The sequence below is a fragment of the Mastomys coucha genome, unplaced genomic scaffold (assembly GCF_008632895.1).
Source record: "Mastomys coucha isolate ucsf_1 unplaced genomic scaffold, UCSF_Mcou_1 pScaffold6, whole genome shotgun sequence".
NCBI classification, from domain to species: Eukaryota; Metazoa; Chordata; class Mammalia; order Rodentia; family Muridae; genus Mastomys; species Mastomys coucha.
This window is the reverse complement of record NW_022196912.1, coordinates 99315363-99335192: the sequence shown is the minus strand read 5'-3', so window position 1 is coordinate 99335192 and position 19830 is coordinate 99315363. Positions and strand designations below refer to the sequence as shown.

At 42.1% G+C, this 19830-nt stretch overlaps 1 protein-coding gene across 5 annotated transcripts in view; it reads right to left on the bottom strand.

Annotated features, from left to right (window-relative positions):
* Nucleotides 1–123: 123 nt before the first annotated feature.
* The window catches only part of Znf410 (zinc finger protein 410), a 30731-nt gene continuing 11024 nt past the window's right edge, over nt 124–19830 (bottom strand). Inside the window, exons 5-12 of one of the 5 annotated variants that reach the window (XM_031355230.1) lie at nt 18648–18839; nt 15286–15436; nt 13002–13183; nt 11441–11530; nt 7175–7300; nt 5987–6127; nt 4533–4660; nt 124–877 (exon numbers count right to left, since the gene is read on the bottom strand). In XM_031355230.1, coding sequence (XP_031211090.1) covers nt 839–877; nt 4533–4660; nt 5987–6127; nt 7175–7300; nt 11441–11530; nt 13002–13183; nt 15286–15436; nt 18648–18839 — 1049 coding nt within the window. In that variant the 3' untranslated portion in view covers nt 124–838. Of the gene's footprint in view, nt 878–4529; nt 4661–5515; nt 5719–5986; nt 6128–6160; nt 6278–7174; nt 7301–11440; nt 11531–13001; nt 13184–15285; nt 15437–18647; nt 18840–19830 lie in introns of those variants that run through there. The other 4 variants (XR_004114043.1, XR_004114042.1, XM_031355232.1 and 1 more) reach the window with 4 other exon arrangements.

Sequence of the window (19830 nt, the reverse complement as noted above, 5' to 3'; positions counted from 1 at the left end):
TTATGAAGTAGCAATGAATATCATTTTATGGTTGGGGGTCATTAAAACATGAACTGTATTAAAGGATGGCAGCCTTAGGAAGGTTGAGAATCACTAATCTAAAACAAGAGCCAAAGAGGAGGCTAGGTTGTTTTGTTTATTTAAAAGGAAAACAAACTCTAGATCATATGGTTTTTAACTTAAAAAAAAAAAAACAAAAAACAACAAATAAAACCCCCTGATAACATGCTACTTTAAGTCCCATAAACAAAACAAAAAAATGACCAAGTCAAAGTGTACAGAATAAGTTGGTACCTCAGCCTGGGCCAAGGGGAGATTCAAGTAATTAAATTTTTACAGCCCAACGGCTGAGTCTTTTACTCAGGTTGCTAAAGGGAGAATGCGATGCCACAATTGGCATCCATCCCTTCTTCAAAGCAACAAGGCATCTTGAAAACTCAGTGAAGTTCTGGTGACGTTCTGGTTGGAAGCAGGACATAATTCAACCATGTGAAAAGATAGCTGGGTCTACGGTGAAAACTCTTCAAAGGAAAACCTTGACAGTCACAATGAAAATCTTCAGCCAACACATAATTAAACTTGCTCTTGGGAAGTCTACCCAACGTTGCACTGAGGAAAGAGGCAGCACAGGTATCCAGCCCACGGCCACTGCTCACTCTTGGACTGCATTGGTGGCGGTTGAAGAGAAGCCCTCAGACATCCCTCTTCTCTGCCAGGGAAGATGAAGAGGGGCAAGGCGAGGTCTTTGTCCTTCAGACTCATTTTAGCTCTGGCAGATTATGAGCCTTTTGGATCTGTTCCCATCATGCACTCTGGGATCAGACAGGAGTCAGCACACTCACGTCTGTCGTTCAGTTAAGTCTCCTTGGTTTAGTAACTATAAAATTGAAAATGAAGAGACGAGGTTATGGATGAATTACAGAAGCAACATGGGTGCTGGGAGTTAAACTTATGTCCTCTGGAAGAGCAGCTAGTGCTCTTACCATCACCACTGAGCCATCTTCCCAGCCCCCCAAAGTTTGCTTTTTTTATTGTTGTTTTGTGAGACAGGGTCTCTGTGTCCTGGAACTCACTATGAAGACCAGGCTGGGTCTCAAGTGATCCACCTGCCTCTGCTTCCTGAGTGCTGGGACTAACAGTGTGCACCACCATATTAATATGGCAATTTAATAACATCGATCTATATAGGCTCAATGATTGAGATCATACCTGCCAGTCAGTAACTGAAGAATCAACACGGAAGGAACCAGTATACAGTCAGTGACAATCCAAAGTATAGACCAGCAGGAAAAGGAGCTGTTTCTGTTACAAGTCCCGAAGTGGGAACCTATTCATGAGTGCTTCAGTCAAGTCTGAAGGACTCCTAGGGGTAGCAGTAAACACTAATATTCCACTCTTATTGTTCAGAGGTTTTGAATAATAACTGATAAAATCCATTTCCATCTTGTATATGTATATATGTGCATGAAGAAGGTCCAGATGTTTTTGAAACAAGAGCTCTTGGTGGGCTGAAACTCAGATTTTGCTGAAGTTAGTTGGCTCGTATATCTCACTACTGCTCATCTCTACTTCCCCAGTGCAGGACCACAATGCACAAGCTATTAAACCAGAGCTCTTGTAAAACTCCCCGATGCTGTGATTATAGATGTGTGAGAGCATGCCTGGCTAGTTTACACAGGTTCTGGTGAGCTAGTAAGTCCTCATGCTTATATGGCAAGCACTTGACCAAATGAGCTATCTCTCCAGTTGCACCAGAAAACAGGCAGATAGGTCTATAAAACTTTAAAGTATTCTGGCACAAACAGTAAAAGAAAAAAATTTTTAAAGAAAGAGTGAAACATTACATACTGAGGGGCTGGAGAAACGGCTCAGCAGTGAGGAGCACTTGATACTCTTGCAGAGAACCTGAATTTGGTTTCCAGTAAGCACATGGTGGCTGTCTCACAACCACCTGAAACTCCTGTTCTAAGGAGTCTGATGCCCTCTCTGGCCTTCTAGGGAACCGGGCATGCACAAGGAGCATGGACAGACATGCAGTCAAAACAGATGTAAAATACAAATAATTATTCAGGTTGGGCAAAGGGTAGATACATTTTTGTACTAAAGTCTCTCAACAGACCCTCTAAAAGCTATTTCCATAAGATAAATTTCAAAGAAGGAAAATAAAGAGGCAAAAATAGAGGGGACAGTTGCCTAAGTATGACAGAAATGACTGGTTCCAAAGCAGCAACCTACTGAGAACCAATGGCACCAAAAGTTCAATATAAGTCACAAGGACAAATATAAATATTTAACAAGGAATGTTGAGTCATTTGGATAATATAAAGAGCTTACTGAGACATAAAGATTATACTGAAAAGAACGGAGGAAAAGGAAAGGTTGTAAAGCAAACAAAACCAGCAGGCAATGGTGGCATACACCTTTCAACCCAGGACTCAGGAGATAGAAGCAGGCAGATCTCTATATTCAAGGCCAGCTTGGTCTACAGAGTTGAGTCTCAGGAAAACCTGGACTACGCAGAGAAATCTTGTCTCAAAAACCAAATACATGAGGGATCTTTGCAGAAATTTATCTTTGTACAGTGAACTCATGATAGTTATGTGTTCCCTGGACCAAGACCAAGGGTTGGTTGTTTTTCATTCTGTTTTCAGGGTCAGAGCCAAGACCATTCAGTTGGAAGGTCTCAGAATCATCCTCAATCTCCTCCTCAACTGGGGTGTCCTCCCTTCCGCTCAGGTGGCTCAGCCTGTCATCTCCAGGCTCACGACCACAGCAGAAGGCACCTTTGGCCTTTTCTTTCTCCTTAGATGTTTTGTTGTTGCTTGAGACCTGGTCTCATTATGTATTCTTGGCTGGCCTGGCAGTCATAACTCTTCAAGTCTCAGTGGTGAGATTATACACCCATGTCAGCACACCTGCTTTAAAGAACTATTTTTGTTTGTGTGGGTCTGGGACTTTTTTGTTTTGTTTTGTTTTTGCTTTTTTGGTTTTTTTGAGACAGTTTTTCTGTGTAGTCCTGGCTATCCTGGAACTCTCTTGCAGACCAAGCTGGCTTTGAACTCACAAAGATATGCCTGTCTCTGCTTCCCAAGTGCTGAATTAAAGGGTGCATCACTAATGCCTGGCAAGAACTGTTTTTATTTGCATGTGTTATTAGCATGTAAGTCATATATTCCAATCATACTCTAACCCCGATTGACTTTTCTCGTCCTATGAACCTAATCCCTCTTCTTTCCAAATATACTGTCCCCCTTTTACTTGCATGGATGTTTGTTTTTATTTTATAATTTATCTGTGTATCTGTAACCTAGGCTGGCCTTGTACTCATAATGCCCTTATTTTAACTGGGAATGCTGAGACTACAGGCTTGAGGCATGACACCAGTTTAATTTCCCCATTTTTAGAGCACCTTTTACATTTAGCACATTTAAAAAAAGATGGTGTTTGTATATGTGTGTGCATGTGTACAGGAACATGTATATACATAATTTGTGTGGAGGCCAGTTTGTACCAGTGAATGCTGGAACAGACAAGAGAGCCTGACACAACTATCCAGTATTTCCACTGGTGTGTAGAATCTGAATGATGGCCTTCAGGTTGGCCTGGTAAGAGCTAGATCCATGGAGCCATCACTCCATCTACCCAAAATATTTCATGTATTTTTGTGTATGGTGTGTGTAGGGTATGTGAGTATTTTGTTGTGTGTGTGTGCACGTGTAAAGACCACAAGTTAATGTTGGGTGTCCTTTTCTATGATTTTGTTTTGTTTCCAACTTTTTGTTGTTGTTGTTTTTTTGAGACAGGGCTTCTCTGTGTAGCCCTGGCTGTCCTGGAACTCACTATGTAGACCAGGCTGGCCTCGAACTCAGAAATCTGCCTGTCTCTGCCTCCCAAGTGCTGAGATTAAAGGCGTGCGCCACCACCGCCCGGCTGTTTCCAACTTTTTAAAAAACACTTCTCCTTCATTATTTTGTGTGCATGGCCTATGTGAAAGCACATAAATAAAATATATCATGGGAACTCTCTCTACTGTATGGGTCCCAGGAATCCCACTCAGGTCACCAGGCTAAGTTACCAGCTACATTATCTTGCCAGCCCTTCTCTACATTTCTTGAAAAGGGGTCTGTCACTGAAGCTGGAGCCAGTGAGTGCTGGGGACCAATAGCACTAGGGTTACAGATATATGTCACCCACCACATCTGTTTTCCACACAAGTGCTAGGGACCTGAACTCAAGTCTTCATGTTTGCATCATGGTTCCTAGATCCATGTTAGGTGGCTTATAACTGCCTGTAACTCCAGCTCCAAGGGATCTGATACCCTCTCTACTGGCCTTTCACAGACACCTGCACTCATGTACACACACCTTCCTCACAGTACACATAATTAAAAATGAAAATAACCCTTTAAAAATTATGTGTAAGAGCACTCAGAGTCCCCAGAGAGTCAGGTCAATCTCCCAGCTCACAGGATGACATTCAGACTCCAGTAGACACTGGGCAGAAACAAAGGAAGGGCAGGAAATAGCTTTACCTCCTGCGGATTTACCGCAGTCAAGACAGAAACTTCATAGGACTGCCTCCCTGACTGCATCGTCACCAAGTGATGTGTCACATCAGGCACTGAAGACAGGGGGCGTGAGGATCTTTCCGTAAGCACCTCTGTGAAACAACAGAAAAATTACCTTCAATGAATAGTGAATCCACATGTACAACCACTACTTCAGCAAGCCAATCATTAAAATGCTAAAATCTGTTCCCTGAAAAACTCAGCCCAACACTCTTGTATGTTTTTCATTGACAATGGATTTAGAAAATATTACAAAAGGAGAGTGGGAAGTAAAAGCTTTGATATAAGAATGACCAATTTCAATGTAACAATTTAAAATAATATAGTTTTCAGACTGTTGCCTGGATTAAAACAGTATATGAAATACAGCAAATGCTGCACAGGCAGGCAGACCAGAGAACGAGAGCCTGCCCTTGAGGTGGACAATACTGCTATTCTGAGTAGAATGTCTGTGTCAAGAACCTGAGCTAATCCTGGCTTCAAAATTCATACTCAGTGTCCCTTCCTCCCTGGAATTTGCTCCTTCAAGGCCAGCAAAGCTCTCCATGCAATTTACCTTCTCATGAGGTTTGCACTAGTACTGCTCAGGAAACTGGCAGACCTGGGTAGCACATTTTAGGCCTTGTAAGCTCCACACAGAAGTTACAAAAACATGGTCACTTTTACCTCAAACTGTGAAGGGACAGGAATGACTAAAACATGATCTTACACCTAGTAGATATTCATCAGTGGGATCCTAGAAGATCTGTAGCTCATCTGCTCTTCCAGACTGCACTGAACAATGGATGTTTGCTACTGTAAACTCATCTATTTACTCAACAGTGTTTCACACACTTACACTAAGCTTTCACTTCTCAGCTGCAGCTTATGGTCCCTGCTTCCTAATTTTGTCTTTCCCATGGTGCCAGGCACACAGTAGGCACTGAATAAATGCATGCTGACCTCACCTGGTAAGATTTTCAGAGAAGAGGGCCTGGCCTGTGTAAGCTGGGTGAAATTTCTATACCAGAGGAGCAACTGTTTCCTAGAGAGCCCTTTCTTTTCTCCAGAAGATATGGCTTTTGAAGGTATGGAGAAATTGCTTTGTATCTCCTCTGTAAAACCTGGTTATGCTCTGTTTAAGTGTTTTAAAAGTTAAGCTCTTCCATAACTGCAACAGGAAAGACAGACACAGTTGGCCTAGGATGCTAAGGATTGCAGAGAATTTGATCTTTTAAATTTTTCTTTATTTCTGTGTTAATATCATATTTAATCATTAAAAAGATTCATTTATCCACCCCAGAGAGTAAGTATAAATACCATTCAAGCACAGCATCATACAAGAGATCATATCAAAAACTCCATTTTGGAGACACCCTATTCCTTAGTCCCTAGTTGCAAATTGTTTCCCCCAAATAAAGGAGAATTAAATGTCTTACCGTCATCGACTCCAAGGATAGAATTGGTATTTGGTAGATTCAAGGACTCTCCACCAAGGCTGGACTGGGAATTCACAGACACCAGGTTTTTATTGGGAACTGAAGCTTCTTCAAGCAAACTACTGCCCATTAGTGGCTCAGCTGCACAGAGAACACGATGTGAGAGACACACAGCAGTCCCTGTGCCTGGTCCTCACCTCCCTTCACCAGGAAGCTGGCCACTCTTTCAGAACTGAAAGTATTGTCTTGGGTGTCTCCTATTTCTCTCACTTTCCGATAACAAGAATAAACCTAGAGGAAAAGAGCTGGTCCTTAGGGATAACTATCTGTGCACATGAGCACCATCTGGAGATTAGCATATTATAGAGATGAAATGATATTTAAGACATGGGAAAGGAAAAGTTTTATCAATTTTAAAGTAGGAAAAGGGCTGTCAAAAATCTTAATTAGGTTTTAAATCTTTAGTTATATAGAAATCTTTTAAGTCCATATTCCTTAAAAGCTGAATTGGAGACCAGCACTAGTTGACGTCAAACTCATTAGGTCAAAAGTTAACTAGTTTTGTTTTCTGAGACAGGGTCTCATGTACTTGTTCTATAGCTAAGGCTGGCCTTGACCTCTGGTCTCTAACTTCTACTTCTCACGTGCTGCGATTAAAGGCATTTGCCAATACACTTGGCTTTTGTGTACACACAGCTTAGCACCCGCACTGTCTCCCGGCCCTTCCTCTTTCTAGTTTTCTAAGATGAGGGTCTTACTATGTTGCTCACTTCAGCCTTCCAAGTAGATTTATAGGCATATACCATCAGAGAAATTGTTATTTATTTATGTGCGTGTGTATTATTTTTGTAGTGTTTAAATTCAGGGTCTTATACATGCTAAGCAAGTACTCTACTACTGAGCTGCATGGAAAGCCTTTAGTTGAACTTTTAATACTAAGTTTTCTGGGATTTGCAACTCAACTCATTTATCAAGTTCCTTTATTTTAAAGGGAGAAGCATGAGCAACGAGAAGATATGTTTTGAAAGTTTGCAGATGGTTGTACTGTGCAGCTGTTACAAACTATAATGCCATCAAATGAAACCAAGTCTCTCCACCCAAAACCTAACCAGATTTCCAAAAGCCAAGGCAAGCCAGTGACTTGGCTGTTGAACACAGATGTCCACTCTGACCATCCATCCTCCTCACCAGTTTGATCATGTTCTTGACTCCCAGTTGTCCCAAGCTGCAAGTGATGTTTTCTCATATGCACGTTTCTGCTCCCACTCTGAGAGAAGGTCTTCCCACAGACTTGGCACTGATGAGGTTTCTCTCCTGCAAAGGGAACCACGTTAAGACTGGGTAACCCAAAAGGCGGCTGACAGTTCTGATGGCAATCAAGTAGACTTAAAGACGGTTGCTCTTTGGACACAGCCTTCTGTACATGGGAAAGCCAAGAAAGGTACCCCAGGAGAGCTTAGCACACGCACTGTCTCCCGGCCCTTCCTCTTTCTAGACCATAGTCCTTCCAAAACAACCTCTTCAATGTGGTATCATAGCACTACAGAAAATACTTACTTCCTTTTCCAACAGTCTTCCATCAACCAACAGAACTCATATCTGCCACAAGGATTCATTACAAACCTAGGTTTATAATATCTCACATTCTATTTCCTGTCAAGATTCAGTGTCTTCAACATTCACAAGTGATTCTTTTAACATATATATGGTCTGCACACAAGTCCCTGACAGTTTTCATTAATCTACCCAGACACGTATGCATAAAACAAAGGTCCAAAACTACTTTCTGCAGGCAAACACTCATGTCCACAGGGGATACAGATAGATGCTCACATCACAGGGCAGACAGCATAGAGGAGTGAACTGGAGCACTTCCCCAGGAGAAGGGCAGCTGTTGCTCAGTTCTGGCTACTGTTGCCCTGTGTTAATGCAAGCCTTGTTCTGGCAGACTTTTTGTCTGTTTGAGACATGGTTTCTGTGTAGCCCTGGCTGTCCTGGAACTTTCTCTGTAGACCAGACTAGCCTCAAACTCAGAGATCTAACTGCCTCTGCCTCAAGTGATGAGATTAAAGGCATGAGCCACCACCATCACTGCCCAGCTAAGATTTTTTTTTTTAAGAGAAGCTAGAACAGGAAATTTAGATAACATCCCCCAACTTGTAATTACTGAGAAGCAATTTACAAATGGTAAAGGCATTACACAGCAATTTTCATTTTCATTACTGAGGAGAATGCAAAAAACCACATCGGTGGTGGAGACTTTACCATTCCCTAGAAATACAGATACTTCTGTCCATCTGGGAGTCCCACCTCTCAAACAGTTACAACAGGATATAACCTACATAGAGATTATTTACTGTAGGATTTTTTTTTGTTGTTTTTTTTCGAGACAGGGTTTCTCTGTGTAGCCCTGGCTGTCCTGGAACTCACTCTGTAGACCAGGCTGGCCTCAAACTCAGAAATCCGCCTGCCTCTGCCTCCCAAATGCTGGGACTAAAGGCGTGTGCCATCACCGCCTGGCTTGTAGGACTATTTTAAACGGCTAATGATTAGAAAAGCCCAAGTAAGTGTCACACAAAGTGATGGAAGAAAGTTATGTGCCTATATTCCTTAGGAGAGCAAGGGTAGGAAGGTTAAAAAAAAATGTAGCCAGCCTGGGCTACAACAGTGAGTTCTAGACACTATGAACTACAGACTGAAACCCCCATTTCTACTCTCTTATTTGCAGACATCTCACCCTTTAGATCAGGCTATCCTCAAACTCACTAGATAGCCCAGGTTGGCTTCACATTCATGGCAATCCTATATTACCCTCTTGGGTGCTAGGCAATAAACTATCTGGCCTGGCCACAGCCTTATTTTAAAAAAGTCAAAAATAGCTAGATGTGGAGGTACTTGCCTTTAATCCCAGAATTCGAGGGGTAGATTTTAGTGAATTAGTCTCAAAACAAAAAACAAAACATACAAACAAAAAAAACCAAAGAAACAAACAAAAACAACCCAACAAAGAACAAACAATTCTTTCTTTTTTTTTCTTTTCAGATTTATTTATATGGAAATGTGTGTGCTTCTGTGTGGGTTTATGTACATCATTTCCATGAGGTGGCAGCAAGACCAGAGGGTCTGAGGTCTCCCAGACTTGGAGTTACCTGATGTGGGCCCTCTGAAAGGCCAGCGGTGCTTATAACTATGTCTACGTACTAGTTATAAACAGCCCTCAAGTAACTCAAGAAACCAAGTTAATCTGCACAATAAGTGACCAAAGTACCAGTTCCTTATTCTGAAAGCTCACAATGAAGACCGGGCATGAGAGTGAATGCCAACAGTCCTGGAACTTAAGAAGCTGAGGCAGGAGGATCACTCTAAATTCAAGGCCAGCCTGGTCTATATGGCTTGTTCCAGTCCAGGCCTTCTTGAGAAAAAACAAACAAAATAAAACAAAACAAAAATCAACAAACAAAATCCCAGCAAGCCCATAATGAAAAGCATTTTATTTAACTTGCCACTTACTTGTGTAAATGATAAACTGCCCGACTTCTTGGAGGGTCCAACATATAGAAGAATTCTAACTAACGTGAAGGAATAGTACCAAGGAAAATGCCCAATGTTCAAAAAACAAGGGTAAAGGATAAGAGAGAACCTAAAGTCACGGTTGGCACCACCTGAGCCCACTGATCAGGTCTGACAACCAAGCCTTGTGTGGGTCTTGAGTCTGGAGCTTTTAGAGCATGGTTTCATCATGGCAACTCAGGAACACAAGCTGGAACCCAAAAGCAAGTACTGGCAAACAACTCAGTGCTAGAGCTCTGGCCCAGTACACGTGAGGCCCTGGGTTCAATTTCCAGATCTTGGGGGAAAAGACATAAAAGGAAGCTGACAAATCCAGAGGACGGTACTTGTACAGGACCCTCAGAACTCAATTCTGTAACAAATCGACCAAACAACAGTATGAAAAAGACTTACATTCAAAGAAGACCTGATACCAGGAGTAAGCACTATTAGACCTGCGGCGGGATCCTCATTTAAAGGAGCCAGAGTCTGGGCTGAGGCAGTAGCTCTACAGTTAAATGTTTACCCATTATGCAAGAAGCTTTGGGTTCAATTCCACAAAATACAGAAATAAACTTTTAAATTAAATTAACTCATTTAAAAATACATCAACTGAAGTCATTTTGGAGACAACTAGATAGAACAAACTATACACTGAATACAAGATTAAAAGCAAGACATATTTTTAAATTTAATAGGAATAAAAATATCTATTTTTTCTATTCTTGCATATATCTGACTAAATGTTTGCCAGTTTTCCAAGTACAAGTGCAAGAAAGCACTCTAGAGCCAAGCAACATACATGTGGAGTGTACACCTGGTCCATAGAAAAACTGCCTATGAGCCAGAGACCTCGCTCAATTGGCAGAATATTTGCCTAGCACGCACAAACCTCCCAGTTGTAATCCCACCATCTAAGAGCTGAAGGCAAGATGAGTAGAGGTTCAAGATCATCCTGTGCTACATAAGAAAAAAACCAAGTAGCCCCAGCACTAAGATTTCAACTGTGAAATGCCTACCCCTGACTGACTGCGTGTCTCCACACTAATTCATTGAAGTGCTCTGCTGTGTTCATCAAACCAGCATCTACCTCCTCAGTGTTGCTCATTGCTGTTTGGGAAGGTGGGAAAGGAGGTGGGGAGACAAATATCACTTAGATTTTTCTATTAAGCTTACAAAATCTGGCTGCTGTAGAGTATTTTTGGAAAATTCAAGACATTTTTATCAGAAGTAAAGTCATCTGCATAGAATGAGCAAGTTGAAAGAACTGCAGGGAATTGAGCAGGCCCCTGGGTCTTTTCATTGTGCTGGCTACTGTGAAGTCCTAATGGGCAAAGGCAGTTTCTGCAGAGTGGAGACTGAAGAAGGCCCGCTCAGGGCTTATCAAAATACCTAGAACACCACAGGTCTTGCTGCCACTGATTAGTCTTCCCACTTTGCCCTGGATTTTAAAATCTTCCCCCAGAAGAATGAAAATGTCAATACAGGGCCGGGCAGTGGTGGCACACGCCTTTAATCCCAGCACTTGGGAGGCAGAGGCAGGACAATTTCTGAGTTCTAGACCAGCCTGGTCTACAGAGTGAGTTCCAGGACAGCCAGGGCTACACAGAAAAAAAAAAGAAAAAAAGAAAAAGAAAATGTCAATACAGGATACATATTGAACAACATATAAAAAGATCCATTACAGATCTCTAAGGATTTCACTCATAAATCCAAAGAGAACAGTGGATCTTACGATGAGAAGCCCTTTCGAATACAATTATTTAGGGCCTCCATCCCGCAGTCTTGGGCTTTATTAGTGACCAACAGAAGATGGAGTGTTTCTTGTGAGAATACTGGACATTGCCTTCCCACCCTTGTCTCTTATTGCATTTGAGGTCTACAAATGGCACAGAGTTCTCGTACCTGAGTGAACTACCAGATGTTTTCGGAGGCTTGAATACTCAGCAAAGGAACGGCCACATCCCTGGGCTTCACAACGAAAAGGCTTCTCTCCTGGGGACAGAAAGTGAGACACAGGCTCGGCCTTCTTTCTGAAAATGCTTTCTTCTTCATGTCATGTCCTTCTTCCAACAACTGACTCTTTCTGATTTAACTTATGCTACATAATTTCAACTCAGTACCAAGCAAATGTTGCCTCTCAACCTTCTGAAATACAGACGAGGAGAAAGCCTTTCTAATTTTTATTCTAATTTCTTCCTTGGAAAAAGTACCATTTACTATTTCTCTTTTGTTTTGGTTTGGTTTTAGAATTGTCAAAAACTGGCTCTAGCCCTGCAAACTAAGCTGCTCTTGAACTGAGAGGTCCACCTGCCTCTGTCTCCCTAAGTGCTTGGGATCAAAGGTATGTACCACCTCCAGGCACATTTACTGTTTTAAGAAAACTGAAAGTCGGGCAGTGATGGCGCAAGCCTTTAATCCCAGTACTAAGGAGGCAGAGACAGGCGGATTTCTGAGTTTGAGGACAGCCAGGGCTATACAAAGAAACCCTATCTTGAAAAACCAAAAAATAAATAAATAAAACAAGAAGAAAACTGAAAAGAAAATTATTCCATCCTAGCATACTGAAAGTTATGTCAATTGGAGGAAACTATGTCTAGAACAATTGTGATTCATGCACGGGCTTCCCTTTCTAATTTCCTATACAGTGTGCTTCCTGTGTCACACCGGCATGAAGCAGTGAGGAGGCGCACACACTCACTGGCGATCTGCAGTCAGTGATTACATTTTGTAAATACACATTTCTAACAATGGCTCCAGAAGCACCCATAGGATCTTGGACTAAGAAGCAAGGAATCTTTATTTTCGTTCTGACACTTCTTACTCTATTTCTCGTGATGTGAGCTCTAACCGGAAAGCAAGCACTTCACGTTCCGGTTGTATTTTATCTCCTACTTATTGCTCTGTAACATTTGTAAGATTAATAAATACAACTCTGGTCGGGCGGTGGTGGCGCACGCCTTTAATCCCAGCACTTGGGAGGCAGAGGCAGGTGGATTTCTGAATTCGAGGCCAGCCTGGTCTACAGAGTGAGCTCCAGGACAGCCAGGGCTACATGGAGAAACTGTGTCTCGAAAAAACCAAAAAATAAAAAAATAAAAAATAAAAAAATAAATACAACTCTGCAATCTCCAGAGAAACTGAAAAACAGGCTGATTTGTCCATTATCTCCTGGCATCGCTAAGGCTAGGTTACCTTGGACAATCTTACATTTCTTCCTACAGGTAAGCTTCTGGAGACAGAAGACAGTACTGTCTGTTCCTCTCTCAGATGAAGTTGGATAAATGTTACTGATAATGAATCAACAGAACGCACAAGACAGTGAAATTAAGAGAACCTTTCCACAGGGTCTAGTAACAGCACTGTGCCTTCCCTAAGACCAGGCGAGCGGCGAGCCTGGAGCCGAGCGGCGAGCCTGGAGCCGAGCTGAGGAAAGCGCTAAGGGAAGGCAGGCAGAGCTGCACACCTGTGTGGATACGCCGGTGGTTCTTCAGGTTGCCAGCTGTAGTGAACTGCTTACCACACCCAGACTCATGGCACATAAAGGGTTTCTCCCCATTGTGTGTCCTCATGTGCACCTTCAGCCTCTGCAGCACATAAAAGCTTTTCCCACAACCTTCTGCAGGGCAGATGAAGGAGCGCTCATTTCTGTAAAGACAATCACAAGCACCAATACCTGAGAAAGCTTTGTGCTGGTGGTGATAAGTCAACATCTCTAACTCTCAAGGTAGATAATACATTCCAAACTGGGATATGTCAAAATAACCCGGTTTGTTAAGATTGTATAAGCCAAATCCCACCTGCAACACCACACAGATTTAAGGTGATGCCCTAGGAAGATATGCCATTATTGTTGTTACATTTTTTTTTTTTTTTAAAGTTTTTTCTGAGACAGAGTTTCTCCCTGTAACCCTGGCTGTCCTGGAACTTGCTTTGTAGACCAGGCTGGCTTCAAACTCAGAGATCCACCTGCTTCTGTCTCCCTAGTATATACCACCAGTGCCTGGCTGTTATTTTTTATTTATTTTTATGTGTATGGGTGTTTTGCCTGCATGGTCTGTGTACCACATACATACCTGGCACATAAGGTGGCAGATACCCAGAACTGGAGTTACAGCACCTTTGGATGGCTTTCTGGGTGCTGGGAATCAAACTTGTGTTCTCTGGAAGAACATCCAATGCTCTTAACAGTTAATTCATCTCTTTATTATTAAGTTCTCAAATTATTTTGTAATGAGACTTGAGGGGCTAGAGAGTTGGCTCAGTGTTTAAGAGCACTGACTGCTCTTCCAGAGGTCCTGAGTTCAATTCCCACCAACCACATGGTGGCTCACAACCATCTGTAATGGGATCTGATGCCCTCTTCTGGTGTGTCTGAAGACAGCTACAGTGTACTCAAATATATTAAATAATACTTTGAAAAAAAAAAAAGAAATTTGAGAATTTTTATTCTTTAAGATATTAAGGTGCAAAATGTCTTTTTTTTTTTAAAGATTTATTATTTACTTCATGTATAGGAGTATACTGTAGCTATCTTCAGATACACCAGAAGAGGGCACCAGATGGTTGTGAGCCACCATGTGGTTGCTGGGAATTGAACTCAGGACCTCTGGAAGAGCAGTCAGTGCTCTTAACCACTGAGCCATCTCTCCAGCCCCGCAAAATGTCTTATTTAAGTATTTCTCAGGAATAAGGTAATGAGAAGTAGAGGCAAGAGAATTAAGAATTCAAAGCCCTATTTTTCTGTACAGAAAGACTGAGGCCTGCCTGGAGCCACATGCCCAAAATAAAATAAGTAAAGAAGACAACAGAACTCTTTCTAGTAACATGAAAGAGTCCTGACCACGTACAGGGCAGCACGGCTTCCTCAGCGCTCCAGAAGCTTAGGAAGGAGGACTTAGGTTCAGAGCAGTGTGAGCAGCCAGTGAGAACACGTCTTAACAAAACAAACAAAAACAGGAGCTAGGAATACAGCTCAAAAAACAGTATATTTTTAGCAGATTAAAAAGCCCGGATTTAAGCTAGGGAGTGGTGGCGCACGCCTTTAATCCCAGCACTTGGGAGGCAGAGGCAGGTGGATTTCTGAGTTTGAGGCCAGCCTGGTCTACAGAGTGAGTTCCAGGACAGCCAGGGCTACACAGAGAAACTCTGTCTTGAAAAACAAAATAAAAACAACAACAACAACAACAACAACAACAACAACAAAAGGCCTGGTTTAGATCCTAGAACAAACAACAAATACAAGGCACAAATATGAGGCTTCACATTAGCTGGCATGCTGTAAACTTGGCTCAGGCAGAAAGATCATTTAAGCTCAAAGAATTTGAAACAACTTGGCAGTACAAGAATCCATCCAGAAACAAACGAGAACCAGAGATCCTGGTCTTTTGAAACAAGGTCTTGCCAGGCAGTGATGGTACATGTCTTTAATCCCAGCACTTGGGAGGAAGAGGCAAGCGGACTTCTTGGTTGGAGGCCAGCCTGGTCTACAGAGTGAGTTCCAGGACAGCCAGGGCTACACAGAGAAACCCCTGTCTCGAAAAACTTAAAAAAAAAAGAAAAAAAAAGAAACAAGGTCTCCCTATATAGCCCAAGCCAATCTTAAAGTTGGCAGCCTTCTAAAGGCTGAGATTACAGGTGTATATACATCACCACACCTGACAAAAGAATACATCTTAGCCAGCGCAACTGGGATTCCTGCCTTCCTGCAGTTATCTATTCAGGGACAAGTCCCCTTTATGACTGCTCACCGGTGAGTTTTAAGGTGGTACTTAAAGTGAGCTGGCCACACAAATGTCCGGTCGCAGCCTTCAACTGTGCACTTGAGCTTCTTTTCCGCTTGAGGAACGGCCCCAGAGTCTTTGGGTTGCCCATCACCAGAACCAAGGTGGACATTTTCTCCTGTAACAAGTGACATTTTATAATTCAGGGAAAGATCCTGCTCAGATACTCAGATTCAAACATTTCATTGCTAGCTATCATTAATCCCATCTCTGCCTGTGCTTACTGTGTATAGGCATGAGAGTACTCTCCACCCACAGTTGGCATGTTTTATTTCACAACACCAGGTTTCTGACACATGCAGAGATATCAAATAAGGCTACCGTTCACGTGTTTCAGAAAGCAAAATTAAAACTACTCTATAGGAGCCATGCATGGTGGTACACGCCTGTGACTTCACTCCCGTCATCTCAGCTTTTTTTTGGTGGGAGAGAAGTAGCAGGAGGAAGAGTTAAGGTCATGCTTGACTGAGCAGTCTCAAAAGGAACCCACACATTTTGTAACAAAGGTTGGTAAAGAAGTAACACCCAGAGTGGAGGCTGGAGGTAGCTTCCAGTTCTGGGGTAGTAAGGAAAAACTGTTATTCTGGTTGAGTGAGTTTACAGCAGGTTTTTATCACAGATGGCTATTCTTAAGATTTCCCATTTTTTTGTATCAACTTGCTCATCCCCTATCATTTGAAAGATAAAACCAACCTCCTAGTTTCCTATCTCACCCCATTTTGGTTACTGAATGTTAAAAAGCATAAAACCTCAGATGAATTTTAAAAATCTGAGTCAACCTTTTATAAAAGAGAGAACATGCACAGGTATGCTATTCCATAAAGAGAGGCAAGAAGAGTAGACAATGCCTCGATTAAAGTTACATGAGATCAGTTAATTAAAAACATATGCACATTCATATCGACAGGTGATGCTCCTTTTCCTTCACTGTCCTCAGAGTACTGTCCCTTAGTAAGGGAGTAAAGCACTCCTGATTCTGCCATGAGCATAGAGTCTCCTTGTATTACATACAGATCCCCCCCCAGAAAAGCAAGAGCAGGATCTGATGTACTGCACTTCATAGCCCTATGGAGCTGATCAAAGGCAGTCTCTGCCCCACCCTGCAATCTTTCTTTTTCCACTGTTACACTCCCCTTGCTACAGTTATACAACTAATTGTCTTAGGTCAGGACATAATTTCGAGGATGTTTCCTGGGGGCTAACATTAACATTTTGTTCCATAATATTGCTCTCCATTTCTAAAAAACAGATTTAATCAACAAAGTTAAATTTTAGCCAGGACAAAAGATGAATTAGAAAAATCATCTCAAGAGAACTCTTTCCCATATGGTTAGATGAATACAGACACTGTGAAATCATTATGAACTAATCATTTGAAGGTCAACAAAAGTATGGAATTTTCTGTGAAGTTATTATTTATAAATATAAAATATTCTGAAATATCTGTAGAATCCCCAAGTTTATGAGATATTATTTAGTCTTGTTTTTATATGAAAAGTAATTAGAAAATAATTATAGTGGCTGGAAAGATGGCTCAGTGGTTAAGAGCACTGACTGCTCTTCCAAAGGTCCTGAGTTCAAATCCCAGCAACCACATGGTGGCTTACAACCATCCATAACAAATCTGACGCCCTCTTCTGGTGTGTCTGAAGACAGCTACTGTGTACTCATAAATAAAATAAATCTTTAAAGATAAATAAATAAATTCTGGACTACCATCAAGAGCTCCTAATAGTTGTCAACTGACAATTCTGTGTTTAATCTTGGCTTGGTTAGTGGAAATATTAACACATGTAGTATTAACTTAATCATCACAGACTAATGAGAAAATACAGAGAGAGAAATAATTAAAAGACCAAAAGATTAACGGTATGTTATGCAAATGGAGATCTGACTAGTATGGGGAGGTTTTGAATCTACCCAGGCATGATTCTTAAGGGTAACATGTATTGTACCTAAATTTGTAATACAACAGATTTATGGTTAGGCATGAGAGTTGTACTTTAAGATTAACTTGGAGGTATGGGGAGTGTGTGGAATCCTCCGGAGCTGGAGTTAAAGGTTATGATCCACCTGATGTGGACGTTAGGAAGTAAACTCAGTTCCTTTGGAAGAGCAGCAATCATCCGTAACAGCTGAGCCACCTCTCAGCACCAAGACAGCCACACCTCTAAGCTGCCAGGTGATGCTGCTGATCCGGGGAGGTGCTCCAAAATGATGTCAGCACACACTTAGTTGTACAGACTAAGCTGAAGAGAAACACCAGACTGAGAAAACACTTAGTGGGAAAATGCTTGTCACACAAGCATGAGGACCTGAGCTAGGTGCCCACAACCCATATAAAACATAAGACAGCCATGTGTGGGATAATCCTAGCAGCGGGGATGACATAGCTTCAGCCTCCATGTGTACATATATGTGCGCACACACACATACACACTCACATTGTTTTGTTTTGTTTTTTCAAGACAGGGTTTCTCTGTGTAGCCTTGGCTGTCCTGGAACTCACTCTGTAGACCAGGCTGGCCTCCAACCAAGAAGTCCACCTGCCTCTGCCTCCCAAGTGCTGGGATTAAAGGCCTGAGCCACCACCGCCTGGCCACAATCACATTTTTTAAACAAAAACTAGCATAAAGCAATTAGCTAATGAATATCAATATAGTTTTAGCATTATGAGTCAGACTCAACATTAATTTTACAATTGTATTTTTATTTACTGATAAAGCTATTTTAACTTTTTTGAGCTCTAAATATAAAATGATTTTTATTAACTTTAATCTTCACATACTTAATTAAGGATGATTACAATAAAAACAGTCAAGATTGCTGGCGATTCTACTAGGCTCCACCTAACAGCTAGCTAGCTTGCCAGGCAAACTGGCTTATAGGGACTGTTCTCTCTCTCTTCTCTCTCTCTCCTCCCTCTCTCTCTCTCTCCCTCTCTCTCTCTCCCTCTCCCTCTCCCATCGTCCCCTCTCACACCTCCTCCCTAACCCACCCTCCCATCACTCTCTCTCCCAGTCTCTCTCTATTCTTTATCTCTTGCCTCTCTCCTTCTGTCATCTCTGTCCCCCTCCTTTCTCTTCCTCTACCCCTTTTCCAGGTCCCCTCCCCTTCCCCCAGTAAACTTCCTTTTGTACTAGGCCTGTTGCATGGTGATAATTCCTCAGGGAAACATCTTGGCTGACCCACTGAGATGCTCTGTCCCGCCACATTATACTGCCATTTTACAAAACACAATTGCAATTATACACAATTCAAAATACAGCCATCCCATTACCCAAATCCCTGTACAGAGAAACCTGAGAGAAGAATGCCAGGAGTCTCACCATTGCTGCCAGTTTTTGCATTCTTTGCCAGCTGTGCACGAGTAGCCGCAATCAAACTGTCATGGGCCAGTTCCTGAACTCGGAGGAACCATGGGATACTACTGTCTGTGCTCTCACCAGACAGGAAGTCAGCCCCTGAGTCCTCGGTCTCATCCTGCACAAACACAAAGTGCTCAGCTGAAGAGCCCAGACCTGGAAGAAAGAAGAGGATACGGGATGATTAGCTAACGTTCTTTTATTAGCCCTGGCCAGAAACTGTGTCCTGAATTAATCGGTCTAGATCTTTCCTTCTCACTTCAAGTTTCTGTTCTTATAAATAATTAAGATATCATTTTTCCATCCAGCCCACGGCTTACTGTTAACTCTGCCTCCTCTTGTTTCAGAGGCAAAATGTTCCTTCCTGGCAACCAGGCCACCTCCCACTTGAAATATTCCAATCCCATGCAAGTCATTCTCTCTTGAATGCTTCAGTTAAAGTTCTCCCTCACTAGGGCTGGAAAGATGGCTCAGCAATTAAAAGTCATTATTTAGGCCAGGTTGACCTTAAACTCACAGAGATCTGCTTGCCTCTGCTTTCAAAGAGCTGGGATTAAAGGTGGGTGACCCATGCTCAACAAGGTTTTTATTGTTATTATTACTGATTTTATTTGAGACAGGGTCTCACTATGTTGCCTATGCTGGCCTCAAACTTGCTCTCCTGCTTCAGCATTATGGGCATGGCTTTACAGATACACACTCAGTTCAAAAATAACTCTACCTTCTAACTTGTATTTCCATTCAGTCACATTACACTCTCTCCCAGACCCTTCTTCCAATACCTACTACTTTTGCCAAGGCCAGACAGACACTTAATCTCTCTAGTCTATCCTACAGCAGTTGAAATCATTTAGCATCCTTTCTTTCTTATAACACTTCCCTCCCTTGGTTCCTATGCACCTTTCTCTCCCAGTTCTAATTGTTGTTCTGCTGCCCTCTAAAGTGTCCCCCTTCCCAAGCTCCCAGACTTACCTTCTTTTTACTTATGTTTCAAACTTACCTGAAATCAAAGAATGTACAAGACATGTTTCACATTCCCTGGGTGTGATGAGCTACCCAACTATTTTGTACCAGTCCTCTCCAGAACCCCATTCTTATTTTTAACTCTCTAAAGGATCCTCCCTCATCAATGCGCCTCCAAAGTCAA